Raw genomic sequence first — 21,344 nt, forward strand, 5'->3', positions numbered from 1 at the left:
TGTACTTAGTTTGTTTAAATAGTACCCAGGGGCAGAGAAGAAGATTTTCAAAGAAATAATTCACCTTCACTGTAGGAACTATATAGCCCCACCCTAGCACAAGAACCCCTGTCCCTGGGGCCATGAATTTCACAATTTTGGAAGAGGTGTCCTTGCTTATCATAACAATGTACTTAGTTTGTTTAAATAATACCCAGAAGCAGAGAAAAAGATTTTTAAAGCATTAATGCATTTTCACTATATAATAAATAGAGCCCCGCCCTAACATCAGAACCCCTGACCAAGGGGCCATGAAATTCAAAATTTTGGTAGAGTCACTCTTGCTTATCATAACTATGTATTTAATTTATTTAAATAATACCCAGGAGTAGAGAAGAAGATTTTGAAAGAAATAATGCACTTTCACTATATGATCTATATAGCTCCCCCCCCCCCAGCACCAGAACCCCTTACCCTGGGGCTATGAATTTCACAATTTTGGTAGAGTCACTCTAGCTTATCATAACTATGTATTTAATTTGTTTCAATAATACCAAGGAGTAGAGAAGATTTTTAAAGAAATAATGCACTTTCACTGTATGATCTATATACCCCCCCCCCCCCCAGCACCAGAACCCCTGACCCTGGGGCCATGAATTTCACAATTTTGGTAGAGTCACCCTTGCTGATCATAACTCTGTATCTAATTTGTTTGAATAATACCCAGGAGTAGAGAAGAAGATTTTCAAAGAAATAATGCACTTTCACTATATGATCTATATAGCCCCACCCTAGCACCAGAACCCCTGACCCTTGGGCCATGAATTTCACAATTTTGGTAGAGTCACCCTTGCTTATCATAACTATGTATTCAATTTGTTTCAATAATACCCAGGAGTAGAGAAGAAGATTTTCAAAGAAATAATGCACTTTCACTATATGATCTATATAGCCCCGCCCTAGCACCAGAACCCCTGACCCTGGGGCCATGAATTTCACAATTTTGGTAGAGGGCTCAATGCTTATTACAATCATGTCAACAGTTTGACTGCTTGATGTCCAGGAGTAAAGAAGAAGATTTTTAAAGATTGCATTAATTTTGATGGTTTTAGCCCCACCCCTCAGGCCCCAGGGGGGCAGGGACCATGAAATTCAGGTTCAGCAGTTTCAGAGAAGAAGCTGAAATGTTCAAATGTTAACACACGACGCACGACGACAGACGAGTGACTCAGGTGACCTAAAAATATATATATCCCAGGAAAGGTCTTTTCACAAGGAATACACATGTGAAGTATGAAAGCTCTAGCACCAACTGTTCAAAAGTAATGACAAAGGTAAGATTGTTAAAATTTTGCAAAAGTGGGTTAAACTCCAAGGTCAACAGGTCAGATATGTTGTACCCAAGGAAAGGTCTTGTCACAAGGAATATACAGATAAAATATGAAAGCCATAGCTTCAACCAATCAAAAGTTATGGGCAAAGTTAATGTTTTTGCAGACAAACACAGATGGACGGACAGGGCAAAAAATATATATGCCCCCAAATCTTTATGGGGACATAAAAATTGCATACCTGCTTTGATCAATGACTTGGGTCTAAAGTTTCAAACAGAAATTACAAGTATTTCAAGCCTGTCACAATATGGTACCTACCTCATGGTCTTGTAACTTTCTGCCCACAACTCTAAATGTGTTATTTGTGGTATGTCGATAGATCTGGACTTTGGAGAGTCCTTGAGATGTGCCGCTAGCCACCCATTTCTTAGCGGCATCATCATATAGCATGACATTTGCCCTGCCTGAAGCTATTGGGACCTCACTGAAAAAAAAATACATATATGTATACAGTTTATTGTTACATGTATAATGTTTTGATAAATCAGTACAACTGAATTATTATTCTGACAGATTTACATTTACAGAGGAAAGTCCTTGGTTACAAAAGACCTCAAGAGTGAAATATATGTACTTTGTAGTGCTTATTAAAACTAGAAATATTAACTGTTTTCACTAACTATATACATCGTGGTTGATACTTTGATCAATGAACTTTCAATGATTTCAATTACCTTTGGCATTCCAAATAGTATGCTCCACTTTCATACTTCATTTCAAACCTTAGAGCATGCTAAATATTTTGAGCCATCTAAATAAAGTTAATTTTCATTTGAATTTCTCCCTTTGCAAATCTGACATTATTGACGGGTTTACACAATCTAAACCAAAATCCATTTAATTATCAAACACACTGACCTAATGTCCAACAACCTACCTCACTAAGTGACTGGTGTGAAAATACATATTGCCAGAAAGATCCTTCATATTTCTTTAAGTTTTGAAAACTTACAAATATCCACAAATCACCTTAAACCCTTAAAAGATTCAACTACTTTTGATAACTGAAACAAGTGTCAACACTGTAATTGTATCATGTATATCTTTTGTTAACTCAGAAATGCACTTTATCAAGGAAACACAATATTTCAAACATTGTACCAGAAGACTGCAAAAAAATCAACACACTGAAAGATAAGATATTTGGTTGATTGTCCTGGCACAGATGGCTCTAAAGATTCTTAGTATTGACATACAACAATAATAGTATATCTCTTAAGTTCATCTGCCCTGACATTACACACCTGAAAATTTAGTTACGGGTAACATGACAATTATAACTGCCATTTAACAAGGTCTGCATACAGATAACCTGTATTGTATTCCAAAATGTGGAAAAGGAACGGCTTATTAATAAGTATCATTATACAACTATATTAAGCCACAATCTTACTCATATGATATTTCCTGTTACATGTATTAAATAATGAGTGCACCACAGCACAGAGTGGTTGCATGACAAATTTGTACTTCTTGCATAAGTTTCCACTGAATTTCACGTCAGACCTGTCACACGGGCCTTAGTTACTTACAGTCAATACAGATATGAACTTTTGTCTGAGATGTTTTACTTGTGAAGTTGTAGCTCAAAGAGTTTTATAGATCACCATGATTACTTCTTAAACAGATAGTATAATGAATTAGTACCGTATATGTAATAGCATGTGATAGAGGTTGGGTGGGGGTATACAGATGTCAGGTAATGTAGGTAACTGTATGATTCAAACCCAACATCAATGTTTGTACACTTTGATCCATAAATATATAGACAACAACATAACAAGTTTTTGCAATGGCTACCAGATAATAGGAACAATAAATGTCCACTGATCAGATCAGCCATGTCTGTTTGCACACTACTATAACACATAAAACTTTGATCCCATTTCCCAGAAATGTATTACTATAATTTATGGACTACATACATAATAACAGTAATTTGATATCTGTTAAGATTTTAGTTTTAAATTGCTATATATCACCCACCATCACCCACTCCCCCTCTTCCCCACCAGAAATTATAATCAACTTCAAAGTAAACAAAAGTTAATGACCCCATCCCAAGGGAACTTAAACTGTGCATGCATCATACACATGTACTTAAATTTATTAAAAGGAAATTCCAAACTTCCGCAAGTGATATTCTACATGTATTTATGCTCGGTAGAAGTAAATCTGTCAACAAGAAATACATGTACTAGTATACAATTATTTATACTAGTATATCTACCGGTATATCTAAAAGCCCGGACAAGATTTCCTGCCACTTTATGAAGTTTTGTCATTTAAATAATCAGTATGTGTGATCTCTGACCTTTCTTCAGATATTTTCTCTACTGTGTTAGTCTTTCACTCCTGGTATGCCTAGCTTTTACAGGTGTAAACACACCTTCATATTACCTGAGTAATGTAATGGCTAATGTACACCATGTATGTGTTGGTGATGCAGTATCAAGTCCTTGACATCTCAGATATGACAAACATGATGGCTATCTAGTCTCAGAAAGTATTAAAAATTTCAGATTAATCTAGCTAAGTAGACTATCTTGAATGATGGAACCCTAATAATCAGTATTCACAACAAGAAATTGTCTGGTTCTAATTAAAATTGATTTTTGAGATGCATATCTTTCTGCTACTTGAAAATTATATGGTATCACTATGACATCACCTTTTTTTTTTCAACTTAATTCTAAATTACTGGCAGGTAAATAAGAAGGGTAATGTTCTACTCTGAAAGATTACACTATTATAAACTAAATGTCCTGTTGTTGACACAACTATGCATTAAAACAGAATTAAGTTTGTTTAATTTTTTTCAGTTCTACTTTCGACAAAGCTATAATTTCAAAGTCAGACTCTAAAAATTGCAGGATGTGGCATAAAGACACAGTTAATGAGGATCAATTTTGTTTTGATAAAACTGTTTATTTGTTTTATTAACGCCCCAAAGATAAACTAATTTAAAATAAACCAGTTTCAATTCTTCTTGTCTTATGCCTGTTCTTAAATCAATAAATTGAACTGCATTTACAATTTTCAATGCCATATTCTTTTCACAACAGCTTCACATAACAGAGAATGCAGTTATATGCACTTCGCAGGAAAACCTGTTAAGAGCTGGAAGGAAGTTGTGGAAAGAAGATTTTTATGGAAGTATTTAAAGATAGCACACCCTCATTGACTGCCAATGAAGATCCATTCCCCAGGTTCTACATGATCTTTGTTTATATAGCTATGTAATTTAATAATGAAACCCTGTTCCTTGTTGTGAATGGTTACAAATGTCAGAAAAGGGAACTATTAAAATTTTATCACATTTCCATTTCCTCTTTCCTAGACCTTCTAGAGAGCAACTATATCTACATCAAACACAATGAACATTATCCACTTCAAAGTCTTTTAATTATAATAAAAACATACAATCCTCGTTTCCTCCTCTCAATAGAGGTGTTGAAAAATACATGTATATATATGCCTATATGTTCAAAGCTAGTCAACAGAAAGGAAGCTACACCTATGTGTACAATGCTTAATCCAGAAACGTTATGTAAAGCAATTTCACAATACACAACGACAACTTATACCCAAATATTGAGAAAGAAACATCAGAAATTGAATGACAAACCCTGCAGGTCCATCCTGAGCTGGTCGGACAGATGGCCTTTCTTGACTAGGTAATGGTGGCAATTCTCTAGATTTGTATTTTCGACTCATCACAGAAAAAAAATCCAGATGATCTTTCTGACAGCTGATCACATAAAGTACAGATTCCAAAGGACACACCAGCACAATACAATACCTCCAACTGACAACTGAATACTTCCTGGTGTTCTGGTGTACAAGGAAAAACTAATCCATTTCATCTACATGTACACTTACACATGTATATACATTATATGATAGTACATTAGAGTGTTTGCTATAAATATCATTGTCCAAATCCTTCAAAGTCCTAACCACAATCATGCAATCAATAGTGACCACAAAGATCCTCTTGGGTCGTAAGAAAATGTCCTTGTTACAATATGGTGTAAGCCTGCAAGGGGTTAACTTCCTGTCAATTCAACCAATTGTCAAAGAAAACTGTTTCAATTAACTTGAGTGTGGTACAGATAAATTGGAGTTAGTTGAATTCTTTTTTTTTTTTTTTCCAGATTTTCACTCTTGTCAAAGGAAGTAATTACCAAATAAAGGTAAACACATTTAACTAATCTTGGTTCATAGATCTCAATTTTCTCCTGATTGTACATTAACCAATCAAGATCCCGGTACTAAATAACATTATTCTTCATAAACTTGGTCATTCCATGCTCTATTAGATTAATAAAATACTCGCTGTCCTCTATTCACAGCTGTTAATTCATTATTTTTTATTTTCTTCACTTGAAATAAAAATAGATCAATACACTACCTCATATCTATAATCTATTTCTTCTGCAGCAAATCCTACAAAAATCTTTAAGTTGAGCAAGTCATTGATGAACCTCTTCCGGAGTCAAACAAACATCTCATAGCACATGGATTTTACCATGCAATTCCATCATAAATAAGGCCAAATCGGAGGAAATATACAATAACATGGAGATGAAGGAAATAAATCCTTTAACAGAATCACATTGAATTCTGGATGTGGAAAATTTCTAATGTGAACAAGCTCCATTAGCAAAAGAGAATCTCTAACATCTAATTCTCTATATGGGAAAAATATATCCAAGCTAAATGAATTGTATTTTAAATTCATCTTTGAACATCCAATGTATTGCCAATAGGTAATTATTATCTTGTATCTGATAACTGAAGATTTTGTCACAAAAAACCATCAATAATACCTTCAAACACATTGTCCCTAACTTTCAGTATTTTGATGCATTTAAAACACATCATCTAAAACAGCAGGGAACATTCCAAACCATTGGCATTTCACTAACACAAATACATCATACAGCTAAGACCATGTCAATCACCAGATAAACCAATATGTTCCTGACCCAATAAAAACAGTATCTAATCACATAAAACATATGGATATAATCTCAGCTTCCACACACAGCTTGAAAGGAATTCTTATTTTTTATATTTTCTAATGCATATTTAAACATACATGTCACCTTAGTAAGTCACAATAATAACCACATATATATATCAGGGTTGTCCCTAAGTCCTGGGGGCCGGGGAATTTCCTCATCTATAATAACACAATCCCCTGGTTATTCTACTTTTTTAATGTACCCTGCTATTTCTATTCTAAGGGAAAATCCCGTAAATATACTAAGAAGACTTGAACACATACAGGTATATCAATTTTCATTCAGCTTACCCATAAGGAGTAGTATAGAGTTCCTCATCTTCTCTATGAACAGCTGAGATTGTATCATATGGATTGTCAAATGAACATTCCATTTTGATAATACAGAAACAAGGTCCTTAAAACTGTAATTATATGACAACAGTTCAGATCCAGTAAGTTTTGTTCTTTTTTGGAAGTTCACAATTGGATTGTGCCACTGTAAGTACTGATAAAAAAAACTGTTCCTGGTTCATCTCCTAGTCACATTTGGAAATCCAGAAGGACACAACAATACAAATTTTGATTGATGAAATAGAATTCTTGCTGGAGGCATGGACAGTAATTACTGGTATGTGAAAAGTTTCAAAACAAGCACTTAATTACAAGTCACTGTTGCATTTTCTCCTTCACTTTAATCCAAGTAAAAATGCCAGATCTACAAATTATCTAAGTGAATGAAAACTGAAACACCAGATTGAAGATTTGAAATGAAAATACTTAAGACCTGGGTTATATTTTCATCAGTGGTTAGAATCGCAAATATACTAAAACACAATGGAGGCATGCCATTTGCCAAAACAATGACCGACTAGTCCATCAAAATCCACCAAAACGAGCATATCCAAATCCTAATTTTCCAAATGAAAGGCCGCTGTATAATTTTTGAACAATTACGTTTCAAGAAAGGAGAGTGCGTGTAAGTGAACTTCTGAAATAAGTTACGGATTCAAAGGCCGATTAATCTACTTATCTACTGAAACATGTGCCTTACTCTGCAGCTGAACTTAAATTGAGCATTTCCTTTTTTCTGGCTTAATATCTCAGCCATAAGTATTGGAACAAAATGTACTCTGGACTAAACACCATCATACAAAAATCATCTGTCCAACATAAAGGTTTTAATATATCTATTGTGTAACTAGGACATTTTGAACTACCAAGCACAGATAAATCAAACTGGTCTTTAACTTCCACAGTTCCACTGGAAAAATAAAGACCTAATCTAAGACAGTGGCCTTGGTAGCTTCCTGGATTGAATGGAACAATCTTGAGAACAAAACAAGTGAGTCTTCAGCATGGTAACCATTGATTCTTCTGGCAAATAAAGATTTTTTTTTTTTTTTTTTTTTTTTTAAAAATTGGTAATCAGTGATAAGAAAGTGCCTATAAATTGGTGATTTTTCCCTTGCTTGTGCATGATTTAATAATGTGATTGCTGCCATTTAGCTGCAAAATTACTAGTGTTCTTTTTCACTTAATTTTAGGTATACTGATAATTTGACACTTTTTACCATAAGGTGTACACTTTTTTTTATTCAATAATTTGGCACAAGTGATTGATGCTACAAATAGATTATTTATGAGTTTGCACTGACGGCTGAAATTGAGACAACTAAAATATTAATTTCTGCACTTCCATCAATATCATTCACAAGGAATAGTATGTAAAGAGTAAAAAAAACCAGAAGTCTCTGATGAGACTGTAGCTCTACTGGTCTGTTTGTATAACAAAAGAAAAGTAGCACTTGGATTTGAAACATTGCAACATGCAACAATAAATAGAATTATGTATCTTAATGTAATCTACTTTTGTGACAAGTTATATTGAAATCAAATGAAAACTAGGAGTAGTAGCGTTTTGAAAGTATTTCACGGAAATTTCTATTTTTAGTACCGGTAACCATGACAACACCATTCACCCAAATAAAAAAAACAGAAATACATATTATGTATCGTAGTGTATTCTAACTGTGTGCCAAATTAGATTGAAATCAGACCAAAATTGTAGGAGGAGTAACGTTTTAAAGGAATTTCACAGAAATTTCTATTTTAAGTAACCATGGCAACACTGTTCATCGAATTCAAAAACCAATGCAATAAATTATGTATCTTAGTATAGTCTTCTTGTATGCCTAATTATATTAGAAGCAGACTAAAACTGTAGCAGGAGTAGTGTTTTAAAGGAATTTCACAGAAATTTCTATTTTTAGTAACCATGGCAACACCGTCCATTGAATTCAAAAACCGATGCAATAAATTATGCATCTTAGTGTAGTGTACTTGTGTGCCAAGTTATATTGAAATCGGACCAAAACTGTAGGAGGAGTAGCGTTTTAAAGGAATTTCACAGAAATTTCTATTTTTAGTAACCATGGCAACACCGTCCATCGAAATCAAAAACCGATGCACTAAATTATGTATCTTAGTGTAGTCTACTTGTGTGCCAAGTTATATTGAAATCGGACCAAAACTGTAGGAGGAGTAGCGTTTTAAAGGAATTTCACAGAAATTTCTATTTTTAGTAACCATGGCAACACCGTCCATCGAAATCAAAAACTGATGCTCTAAATTATGTATCTTAGTGTAGTCTACTTGTGTGCCAAGTTATATTGAAATCGGACCAAAACTGTAGGAGGAGTAGCGTTTTAAAGGAATTTCACAGAAATTTCTATTTTTAGTAACCATGGCAACACCGTCCATCGAAATCAAAAACCGATGCACTAAATTATGTATCTTAGTGTAGTCTACTTGTGTGCCAAGTTATATTGAAATCGGACCAAAACTGTAGGAGGAGTAGCGTTTTAAAGGAATTTCACAGAAATTTCTATTTTTAGTAACCATGGCAACACCGTCCATCGAAATCAAAAACCGATGCACTAAATTATGTATCTTAGTGTAGTCTACTTGTGTGCCAAGTTATATTGAAATCGGACCAAAACTGTAGGAGGAGTAGCGTTTTAAAGGAATTTCACAGAAATTTCTATTTTTAGTAACCATGGCAACACCGTCCATCGAAATCAAAAACCGATGCACTAAATTATGTATCTTAGTGTAGTCTACTTGTGTGCCAAGTTATATTGAAATCGGACCAAAACTGTAGGAGGAGTAGCGTTTTGAAAAATTGTTTACAGACAGACGGACAGACAGACAGACAGACAGACAGACAGACAGACGGACGGACGACGGACACCTTACTATCGCATAAGCTCTTCTGGTCTCTGACCAGTAGAGCTAAAAATCAACAGACTCTGATTGTATTAGGCATCAGTCTATGAATTCTCAACTTTTCTCATGAAGAATATGAACAGATGCTGATGTAGAGTTAGTGCTTTCAAGTTAGTGCAGTCGATATCTAAAGTGTGTTACTCATAATCACACTGCAATACACACACTCTGTTTGTAAGGTTTTCTACTTTCATCATCGACAGGAAACTAAAGGGTCGTCTGTTATCTTTAGTTATTGTCAAGAGTTAGATTTCTTCTTGAATGTAAACACAATATAGTCAGATCAATTATACTGTTGACAAGGAAATTAGATTCAGAGATATATCATCCAATAAAGACTAATACACAACATATTAATTTATAAAAATGGATAGAAAATGAGTGCATAACACACAACTTTAAAAGGCTTCAATTATAACTTTTATTTATCAGATCCATTTTTTTTTTTTTACATTATAATCAAGTGTTCATTATATTTATCATATTTTTCATACATATGTTCCTTTCATATATATGTTCCTTTGTTATAAACAAGTTTTACTGTGCATATATATGCATGTATTTGTTGTAACGAACTGATAATTTAATTAATATGACATATTAACAAAGAATTAAACTGATTTCTCTTACAGCTGTTCACACATATTCCACATATTTTTTTCATACAAATGTCAATTCGGTTGATTACATTTACAATTTGAACTTTGACTACAAAATTGTGCATTGTGTTAAACATTGTACCTTCTTTTTTATTAACAAGGCAAATGTAATGTGTATGTGTACACATAATTTCTAGTAAATATATATACTGGGTATATGTATTTTCAGGTATATGTTCATTATGTTGTCAATAACATTTAGGAGTTAGTAGGGGTGTAATGATACAGCTGAAGCATACCATGATAAACTGAGACTGTAATGTGATATAAATATATATACATGTATCACCTTTCATAATTTCATAATTTCTTACACAAATTGGGTTTCTCTGTTCTGAATGGGAATCTAACACTGCAATGTGTAACACTAATAGATGTACATAATTTATACTTCAAGTATTAACATTTAAGAATTTTTAAACAAAACAATAAACAGCAATGGTCATGCATGTAAAGAAAGAAACCCATCATAATAATAATCAACTCAGAAGAATTAATACAATGTGCTCATACTCATCACAATGATAGGAGCCCATCTTTGTAAACAACTTATACAGGGTCATTAGGCCAAAAAAAATAATAGTCTTGTTTCCTGCTACCGGCCTGAAAAAAATAGGGTAGGTAGGTAGGAAAATTATTTTATTTTATATTTTTATTTTATTTTTTTCCGACAGCATTTTTTGGATATGAACTAATACAAGATCAAATTAAACGTCACAGGTCAACGTTGTCTTTTAAAATTAAATTTCATGTCTTTTTATGCACAACTCAAGTGGTATTTTATGAAAGTCCATATTTGAAACAAGAATTTCATGAAATGCTTCTTTTGTGTTAACAAGGAAACTGATTACGGTGACAGAACAATGAAATTCTGGAAATTCCCGATTTTTTTTCTTCCAAAACTTAAAAAAAACTTTAGGGTCGGGGGCTAAAAAATAGGGTAGGTCGGGTAGCAGGAAACAAGACTATTATTTTTTTTGGCCTTATGACAAGAAAACACATGTAGCACAATAGATGTAAAGCTAAGCTACATATTTTTCGTCATTAGAATCCATTAAAAATGAAAATAAACTGCTGAAAATGTTATGTACCGGAATACTTAAGTATAATTCTTTTTTTTTTTTTTTACCATGATATGATACAATTTTTCGGGTATTGCAGTATACAGGTTCTATTGTTACATCCTTAGTAGCAGGCCCGTAGGAACCCATTTCAGTTTTTGGGGGGGGGGGCACAGCCATACATTTTCAGTTGAGGGGGCACTTCCAAAAATTTCCCGACAAGCAGCAAAAAAAAAAAGGACATCAGACGTTTTTATTGAGGGGGCACAAGCATATAGTATCTAAGTTTACTATAGTAATCTATATATCGGCAATGAGTAGTTAGTAGGTTATTTTAATATTTGCATAAATGTATACATCATGGCATTGTAGATAAATATAACATTTTATTTTCAACATCATAATCATTAAAACTAGAAGGAGTTTGCTTGTTTTGCCTCAGGAAGTGCTTTAAACATTTGACACTACTTGCACTGACTTATAAACTGTGTAGTGTTTCACTGTTCTAAATGACTAAACATAGGTGGTGAAAAGTTTGCAATGCATACTTCCTAATACAGTTCAAACCATGCTAACAAGATAAAAATTAAAATGTAGAATTGTTTATGTTTAAGGTTCCACATCTTATTGAAACAGTACTAATACATCATAAACATGATATTAAAAGGAGTCTATATTGATAAATATACTCCAAAGGGTGGGGGTTGGGGGTTGCGGGGGGTTAGGGGGTGAAATAGTTTTCAAAAGATCAGAATAAATAATAATGTAAATGATCTTTTTTTTTAAATAAAGACCTGGTACCCAGCACTCACTTTTATCTGCCTATGATACTTTCTGGTAACAGTAGACATTGAAGGGAACAAAATTTTAATTCAAATGACCTCAAGACTTCTCACATTAGCAGATCTGTACTTCCTAAATTTCCTGTTGTACCTTATGGGGCTTCTTTATCAGATTAACTAAAACCTCTCTTTACAGTTATCAATTTTAGAAGAGGTCCAGTACTCCCCGGCCGATGAAAACCTCCTTGGGCCTGTATCCTTTTTTTTTTTTTTCCAATAGAGTCCATAAAAAATTTCAAATCAGACAGTGTTTGAGCCAGTAACTTAAAAAGTCTAATTTTGAAGACTGGCTGACTATTTTGGCCAGTATTTATACCTTGTTAATTTCATTATATGTACAACAGATTAAATGGTTATAAACAACACCTGATCCTGTCACCCAGATAGCATACATGTAAAAACCATCCATGAATGAGTGGTCTACATGACCTAATTGATCACAAACAACACCTGACACAGATTGTGCAGATACACCACCCTCAATTGATTTGTCCCACAGTGCTACAAATACTTACAATGAAGTTTCTGGAAAGCTATACTTGTCAAAAAATTTTAAGCAAATAATTGCCCTTTTTTTAATTTCAACATCATTTAACTGATGTACTGCATTGTTATTTAGCCAGCTCAGCAGCAGTACAATGTTCAAACGTAACTGGTCATATTGAATAAAATGTGTTCTACATAATTGTAGATTAGTAATTCATTATTGTGTTCCATGAAATCTTTGATGATATGCCTAGTGGTTGACAGAAAATTAATGACTAAATGAACAATTAATTTTCACTTGGCTACCAGATCTGTGCATAAAAGCTTTTAAAAACTATAATTTTTTCCCAATAACCTTATGCCCTGATTATTACTTTTAGACGTTTCCCTAGAAGTCCAAAGGAATGCAGCATTCTTATTTGCTGAACTCATAAATGACTCATCTAGCTTTCCAATATTCAAACTTTATTTCACCACCTCAATTTTATGCAAAAAATGTCAGATATAATAGTGCCTCCTTTGCACAATTACCCTGATTTATTAACAACATCAAATGTTTTCAATTGATCATGAATACCGATGGTAAACAGAATGAGAAATTCTTTTCTTCAAATTCATTTATGACATATATTTCGATGCATTTGTAGCGCATCTTTTACCCATTCGTTTTATATATGAAGAATATTTCATAGCTCACCTCATAATTTATGTATTCCGTTGTAGTGCAATATTTGTTGACATTCAGTATGTCTGCTCTATAAGTGTAATAAGTCACTCAGGCAAAACAATCAAGTGGCCTACTTCTCCATCGGCAGGAAACCTTTTAGTTTCCGGATTGATTATCTCACATACCTTCCTCATCACAAAAGTGACGCCATATTTTTTTTGTCATTATAGAGCATCATGGGAAAAATAGCAATGTGTTTTTTAAAAACTCTTGTAAATACAAATGCAGCAATATTGGCTTTTGTTTATCAAAGAATTTTCATTGTATTGTAAAAACTTCGTTATGTGTTATCTACTTTATGAAAGGAAAACTTTACAATAATTCAACAAACAAAATCATGGGTAACTCTAATAAGAGAAAATTATATTCTAAATTAGGCCAAATGTACCAAAGTAACATAGTATGACGTATGTACTCCATCAAAATATTCATTTACATTTTTAAAATTCGGTGCAAACAACTTTTGAACGATTTTAGCTGAATAAACTTTGTTTATTGACATGTATCATATTATAATTTCAGCAAATTTGCGAAATAAGCCACACCAAGGCTTTTTACAAATTAAATTTAAAAAGTATAAAACATAATCGGTTTTCTTTCTTTTATTCTTGATTCATTAGTTCTTAGACGTAAAAAAATAAACATCTTTTTTTAAAATAATATTTTCGTCCTTTAGTGTGATCATCATATAGTGCACTTCCGGTTTTCAGGACTGGCACGTTGCAAATGTAACATATTGTTCTGTTGCAGATATTATCGTTCTTATTACTCCAACATGACATATTTAACTTCATGGGAAGAGTTTTCCAAAGCAGCTGAACGTTTATACTTGAATGACCCACAAAAGGTAAGCTATAGAAGTTTTATTTTTTAGACATACATGATAATTGCTTCAAAACACACAGGGGTCTTGGTTCATAAATATGTATGACTATGTACCTTATAGACTGTTTCACGGTAACTGTGGTACTGCTCTTTTGGAGGGTAAAATGACATGGTTTGGTAAAGTATGACGTAACAGCAATTAACATCATTTAATTATCTGCACAAACTTCGCCAATCTTGATTAATTTGCCCTGCAAAAGAGCAGTACCACAGTTATTGGGAAAGGGCTAATTTATATCTAAAAAAAGTAAAGGTGTGCAGGCTTCGTAATGGTGTCTGTTCAACTCGCTTGTTTACATGGCATGTTCTTTGAAAACAACTAGGGGTGAAACGATACACCTCCTTCACGGTTCGATACGTATTGTATAATTTTGTCTCGGTTCGGTTATTTTCAATACGATACATTTTGATAGAAGGAAACAAATTCTACGTTGTTTTATGCTTTCTTTTTCTAAATCTAGTCACATATTTTATGAATTTTATTTGCAAATTGACTAGAAGAAATTGATTAAAATTATTTTACTGTCAAAAATTATTTTACAAGCTATCAGTCATCAAAAATTTACGTTTTCTATACTTATTTATACTGAGTAACGTGTTATACCTTATGACAAACCCGACTGAATAACGATCCCGACCGAAAAATGAACCAAACCGAAAATTTGAGATTTTGCACCGTGTATCAAACCGAGAAGAAATACCGCGGTGCATCGATACCGCGGTGAACCGTTTCACTCCTAAAAACAACGCTGCACCTACCGATCTTTATGCACCGGATGTCTCGGAACATTGATTACTGATTGTAAAAACCCTCACAAGAAAATTAAAATAGTCCTAAGATAATTCAAGTTATATTTAAATTTCCCGGAATGCCTCTAGAATTTAGAACTATCTGAATGGCTGGAATTTGCCGTTTTGAATCGGGTTTTAGTATTTGCACTTAGTTCCTGGCATGTTAACAAAAAGTTTGAAAAAAGTGTTAAAAATTACATTTTTGGAATTATTTGCAAGATGTGAGGGTTTTTCAATAAGTAATCAATGTTCCGGGTGGTGGGGAGGTTGTGGTGTTCCGTGTTCAACTTTGACACTTTTTAAAGAGGATAAGAAATACTGAGGCCCAAATCCTGAAATGGCTGTAAAGGAAATTTGAAAAAGAACTGTAAGATTGGCCTCTAATTCTTGTAATTTTGTAGCAAATGACATAGTTAATGAACCATTAGGGGCTTTTACCCCTCTACCTTTAACAGTGAGGGGGGCACTAGGTACATGACATGTTCAACATAAAATTTAATAATCATCAACTACATGTAGCAAAGACCTTTTGGCTGAAAATTATTTTGACATCTTGTACAGTACGTGTTCCAAGATAGATTGACTATTGAAATTTTTACCAACGGTCTGTGATGTAAAACTAAAAAGATGGTATTTTTTTCTGATTTTAAAATCATACAATCTATTGCTTTTGCATTGTTATAATTTTTTGTCTTTTATGATTTTCAGTGCAGGTTCGTTATTAAGTACAGACATTGTGATGGGAAATTGAATGTGAAGATTACAGATGACCATGTGGTAAGAAATAAAAGTTGTATATAAAAAAATAAAGCTGTATGTTGAATTATATTGACCAATCTATTCTTTATTAACACAAAGCAATAATAGTACAATTTGGCGTATTTTAATCAGATCGCAGTGCTCTCATGACATTATGTTTTGTGCACTTTTGGCATTGTTGAACAAAAAAAAAAGCCCAGATAGATTTATTCACGTTGACAGGATTTGTATAAATAGAAACTGTAGTTTCTTGGAGATTAAAACTTAAAAAAAATTCTAATGAGTAATCAAGAAGCCTTAGAGTTTTCAAATAGAAATACAAAATGAGTAGAATTTCAATGAGAGGTTGGAATTGGGATGATATGTCTTACTTCTTGATCCTACGAAGCACTCTGTGCTTGAATTATATTTATATCATTATACCTCTGCTGGTTTTTCCCTACATAAATTTAGATCATTAGATTTGAGTAATTCCCTAGAAATTGCTGTGAATGGACTAATCCAAGTTTTGCCTATGTTAGTCAAGTGAGCCAATAACCTGGTTGTCCATAATCCTCTAGATATTACTTTTGTATCAGTTTGCCATGCGTTAGTCAAGTGAGCTAATTTCTGCTTCCAAAACTAACTCCCAGTTACAGTATAATAAAACAGTTAAAAAGTATATCATTGAGGGAGATAGCAAGATTCCAGTTCCCCTCGACTAGGACTATTTCCCTTGGCTTTACCCTGGGAAATAGTTCTGGCCTTGCAGAACTGGAATCTTGTTAATCCCTCAATGATATACTTCTGTATGCTAATTACTATATGTAATGTTTTAATATTCATTTCAGTGCTTTCAATACAGAACAGAACATGCTCAAGATGTGAAGAAATTGGAAAAACTGACAAATCAGCTTATGAGGCACATGGCATCAAAAGAAAAATCATAATACATGTACTGTTCTACAGATACATATGTGTTGTGTTGAATGTTGTAAATAAGTGTAAATGATAGACAGATATACAGAAACAAGAAACATGTTGTAAGTGTAAAATAAACTGTATGAAAGGAATTGAAATCTTTTGTGAAATATACATTATTCTGGATATTGTATCAAACTTACAATAACGCAATGAATATAAAAAAAAAATATGTAATACATGTATACATGTATTGTTTTTGTATGACAATTTGTTTATTATTCAGATGAAAAGGTTCATGCAAAATTGTATATCACATGATATTGATGTAAATCATTTGAACCACTTTTTTTTTGTGTTTGGAGAAATTAAACTCCAAGATATGTATACTGTACAATGCATTTTGTGGGGTTCAAAATTATAGGTAGAAGTTTTATCAGGTCTCCAATTTGTACATACATTTTGTAGTTTCGTCTTAATATATTATCTTAGATGTATACATGGATAATGCATTTGAGGAGAGAATTGTGTGCTATTGAGTAATAGTGTTAGCAGTGTAAAAGCGAATGATATGATTACAGTTATGGATAGTGACTGATGGAAAATAAAATACTTGAAAATAAAATACAAGTTTAAAAAAAAAAATTTCTATTATTAATTGAAACCATTATGCATAATTACATTAAAATTTCTTTACCCATTGTTTGTTCTGAGTTTGAAATCTAGCATAAACTTTATTACCTTATTTAGGTCACCTGAGTTAGGTGAACTGTTGTGATCTGTTTTATCCACTGCCCTGCATCGGTCATAAATTTCTGAACATTTTCAGCTTCTTCTCTTGAACCACTAAACCAAATTCAACCAAATTTTATATAAAGCAACTATGAATAAAAGGGAACAAAAATTGTGAATTGCTCCATCAAATGACAAAGTTTGATGATTCTAAACCAATAAGTATCTGAAATATTTAAATATAGCCATTAATTCTGAAAGTATTTTACAATGACCTACTTTTTGGTTGACACAATCTGAGGACTCATGATCAAGTGACTGACAAAGTTTGATGATTCTAAGCCAATTGGTATCTGCAATATTTAAATAAAGCCATAAAATTTCAAAAGTAGGTCACTGTGATCTATATTTTAGTTGATATACTCAGAGGCCTTAGGATGCATAAACTAACAAGGTCTGATGATCCTAGGCTTGCATTGTCCAAAATATGCATCTAAAGCAATTTAAAAAATGAATACCTGCAAAATTCAAAAAGTAGGTCACTGTGACCTCCTTTTTCATACATAATGTTTCAAGGCCCCAAGATGCATCAACTTACAAGGTTTGACGATTCTTAACCTCTCTGTAGCTGAAATTGTGACCTTAAATGTTTAAAAAATGATAGCCATAAAACTCAGAATGTAGGTCACAGTGACCTACTATTTGGTTGACACACTTCAAGGCCCAATGGTATCAAAGCTGACAAGTTTTGATAGGCTTCAAAGTGTCCAAGATACGCATCAAAATCAAATTGAAAACGAGCAAATTCAAAGAATTATGGTCCCCCACTTTTGGTGTCTTAGTGGTTGGGATAAAATTATTTATGGCATATTATAACTGTTTTATTTGTGTGTCCAGTCTTGTCTGTCCATCATAAAAAAAAAGATTTGAACTATTGAATTGATAAAAGTTATCGCAAAGATTAAAGCTTCAAACTTCAAGATCAAGATCATGAGGTCAAATATCATAATACAATCTGAAAGGTATTGTCACTAAGTAATGAACATGTGAAAAAAATATGAAAGCCCTGTACATTTTTCTTTTGGAGCAAAATTGAAAATTTTTAATAAGTAGGTCAAACTTCTAGGTCAGGTCATGAGTCATAAACAATACACCTTTCTGAAAGGTGTTGACATAAGCCCTATCTTCTTTACAAATATAAAAAAAAAACAAACACAAGAGGCCCAGGGGCCACACCGCTCACCTGAGCACATTGGCTAGGAAAAAGCAGAAATCAGTCCAGTATTGATAAGTTTAAGTATAAAAATGGTTGGGGGGTATGATTTGAACAAGCTTGAATCTAAACTTCCTAAGGATGCTTTTGAATTAATATGACACATTATGGCTTTGCTGTTCTTTTAAGGATGACAATTTTGATTGATATATCCTTTATATTCCCTTGTATAACTATAGTTATGGTATAACTATAACTCCCCTGTTATGGCCCCTCTGTTCTCCTGGGAGGTCATGATTTGAACAAATTTAAATCTTCATTAACTGAGGATGCTTTTATATTATTATGACCAACCATGCATTTGTTGTTCTTGTGAAGATTTTTAAAGATTTTTCCTATGTAAAACTTTTATCGCCCATTTTGGCCCCACCCTACCCCCGGGGTCATGATTTTCCGCAAAATCATAATTATCTCCTCTTGGAAGAAGGCATGGCCCTTCATTTGAACAAACTTGAATTCCCACAAAGGATACTTTTTGGTAAGTTTGGTTGAAACTGGCCCAGTGGTTCTTGAGAAGAAGATGAAAATGTGAAAAGTTAACGACGACGATGACAGACAACAGACAAATTTCGATCAGAAAAGCTCACTTGAGCCTTCGGCTCAGGTGAGCTAAAAAAGGAAAAAGACTGTAGATCAAACATTTGGAAAGTTCTTGTCACAGGTAATACACTTTTCAAATAGGAATGCCCTATCTTTTCTCATTCAAAAGTTATAATAAATTTTAAAATTTATTATAACTTTGAAATTTTTTATAAATTTGAAAATTAGGTCAAACTTCAAAGTCAAGGGGTAAAAAATCATTAGCATGTTCGGAAAGATTTTGTCACAGGTAATGCACAGGTCAAATATAAATGCCCTAATCTTCTCTCCTTCAAAAGTTATAACCAATATTAAAATTTTTGAAATTAGGTCAAATTTCAAGGTTAAGGTCACAGAGTCAGAAATCATAGTGTATTTGGAAAGGTCTTGTCACAGGTAATGTACATGTATAATATGAAAGGCCTATCTTTTCTCATTAAAAAAAAATGACATAGGTTAAAGTTTTTGAGACAGACAGATTGACAGACAGACAGACTGAAAGATTTAATGTCCCCTCACTTTCACAAAAGTGAGGGACAATTAATACCTACAGAATTCTAAAAGTAGGTCACCATACTTTTATTAGCCTTAGTGGGCAAAATATTGAAGTTTAAACAAAACATAATTTCGGTCAACTTTGAAGTGACCTTGAGACCACACCCTCTGCCCCAGGGTGATGCTTTGAACAATCTTTAATCTACAACTTATCCTCATAATTATGCATAAGTTTGCTAATAATATGCCAGTCCTTCTTGAGACGAGTTTTTAGCATCCACTACTTTTGTTTTCATTTCCCTAATCATCTCCCTTTGTTTAAGGGTCATATCCCTATTTTTAGTATAAATGAAAGCCCTTGGGCCATTATACTCTGTGACAAATTTGACAAAAACTGGCCAAGGGGTTCTTGAGATATGGCCCATATTCTAAAAACTTTATGCACACCGCACACATGCCCATAGTATTGGCTTTTTGAGCCTTCAGCTCAGAAAAGCTAATAAGCAACCTTGCACTGATGATACATTTATTGATCCACACTACTGGGCTTGCTCTGGATGCTGGATATGACTATACTTTCTAGATGAGTGACCAGGTTCAAGTTTCTGAAGCAGGTATATTACTAAGAAACTATAAGGCCTGCCTGGATCAAACTTGCATGGATGATGCATCAAGGGATGTACACTAGGCAATTTGCTTCAGATGCAGGATTTGACCTATATTTTCCAAATGAGTGACAAGCTTAAAGTTTTTTGGAGCAGGCTCATTCCAGTGTAACTTCATGGCCTATCTGAACCAAACTTGCATGGATGATGCATCAAGGGATGAACACTCTCAGACCTGCTTCAGATTCTGGATCTGACCTACATTTTACAGATGAGTGACCATGTTAAAGTTATTGGAGCAGGTACATTCCAGTTTAATTCTAAGCACTCATAGAGCAAACTTGCATTGATGATACATCTAGGAATCTACACTACAATGCAGATGCTGGATCTGATCTATGCTTTTTGGATGAGTGACCAAAGTTTCTTTGAGCAGGTACATTCCCAAGTAACAATAAGGCTTCCTGGATCAAACATGCATTGATGATGCATCAAGGAATGCACATTGACTTGTTTTGTATGCTAGATCTGACCAGTATAATCTTTGATTACCTATGTTCAAAAGGCTGTCTATCATCAATTTGCATTGCCCCAAATTAAATCTCCACCAAATAATTTCACTAATTGGAGATGTTAAAAGATAGCCTAGCTGTTATAATCTTTAATACAGCCCTGTACATAGTTTGATGACATAACATTGTTTTATCCACCATGCTGCCATCTACTTTTTTTTTCTCTCCATCTAAAGAAATATAGACGGCAGGTTCATGACGTCTGTTATCCAATACCTTATCTTTGGCCCTGAATTTTACATTACACTATATTCTACAAAGACAATTGACATTTGTTGATATGCTTATGACAGTTTCAAATGACAAAA

At 33.4% G+C, this 21,344-nt stretch overlaps 2 protein-coding genes across 5 annotated transcripts in view; one reads left to right on the plus strand and one right to left on the minus strand.

Moving 5' to 3' along the window:
* Positions 1-13,608, minus strand: part of LOC133182251 (vasodilator-stimulated phosphoprotein-like) — a 29,221-nt gene extending 15,613 nt beyond the window's left edge. The window contains exons 1-2 of one of the 4 annotated variants that reach the window (XM_061317020.1): positions 13,415-13,608; positions 1,632-1,797 (exon numbers count right to left, since the gene is read on the minus strand). In XM_061317020.1, the coding sequence (XP_061173004.1) occupies positions 1,632-1,797; positions 13,415-13,419 (171 nt within the window). In that variant the 5' untranslated portion in view covers positions 13,420-13,608. Of the gene's footprint in view, positions 1-1,631; positions 1,798-5,001; positions 5,425-6,693; positions 6,792-13,414 lie in introns of those variants that run through there. The other 3 variants (XM_061317019.1, XM_061317018.1, XM_061317021.1) reach the window with 3 other exon arrangements.
* A 546-nt stretch (positions 13,609-14,154) lies between these two features.
* Positions 14,155-17,476, plus strand: LOC133183615 (signal recognition particle 9 kDa protein-like). Its single transcript, XM_061318548.1, has 3 exons — positions 14,155-14,291; positions 15,830-15,898; positions 16,711-17,476. Exons 1-3 carry the CDS (start codon positions 14,220-14,222, stop codon positions 16,807-16,809), a joined length of 240 nt encoding a protein of 79 aa, XP_061174532.1. The 5' UTR covers positions 14,155-14,219; the 3' UTR covers positions 16,810-17,476.
* The last annotated feature ends 3,868 nt before the right edge of the window (positions 17,477-21,344 follow it).

The sequence above is a fragment of the Saccostrea echinata genome, unplaced genomic scaffold (genome assembly GCF_033153115.1).
Source record: "Saccostrea echinata isolate AGI-Se365-2 ecotype Australia unplaced genomic scaffold, CSIRO_AGI_Sech_v1 ptg000009l, whole genome shotgun sequence".
In the NCBI taxonomy this organism is placed as follows: domain Eukaryota; kingdom Metazoa; phylum Mollusca; class Bivalvia; order Ostreida; family Ostreidae; genus Saccostrea; species Saccostrea echinata.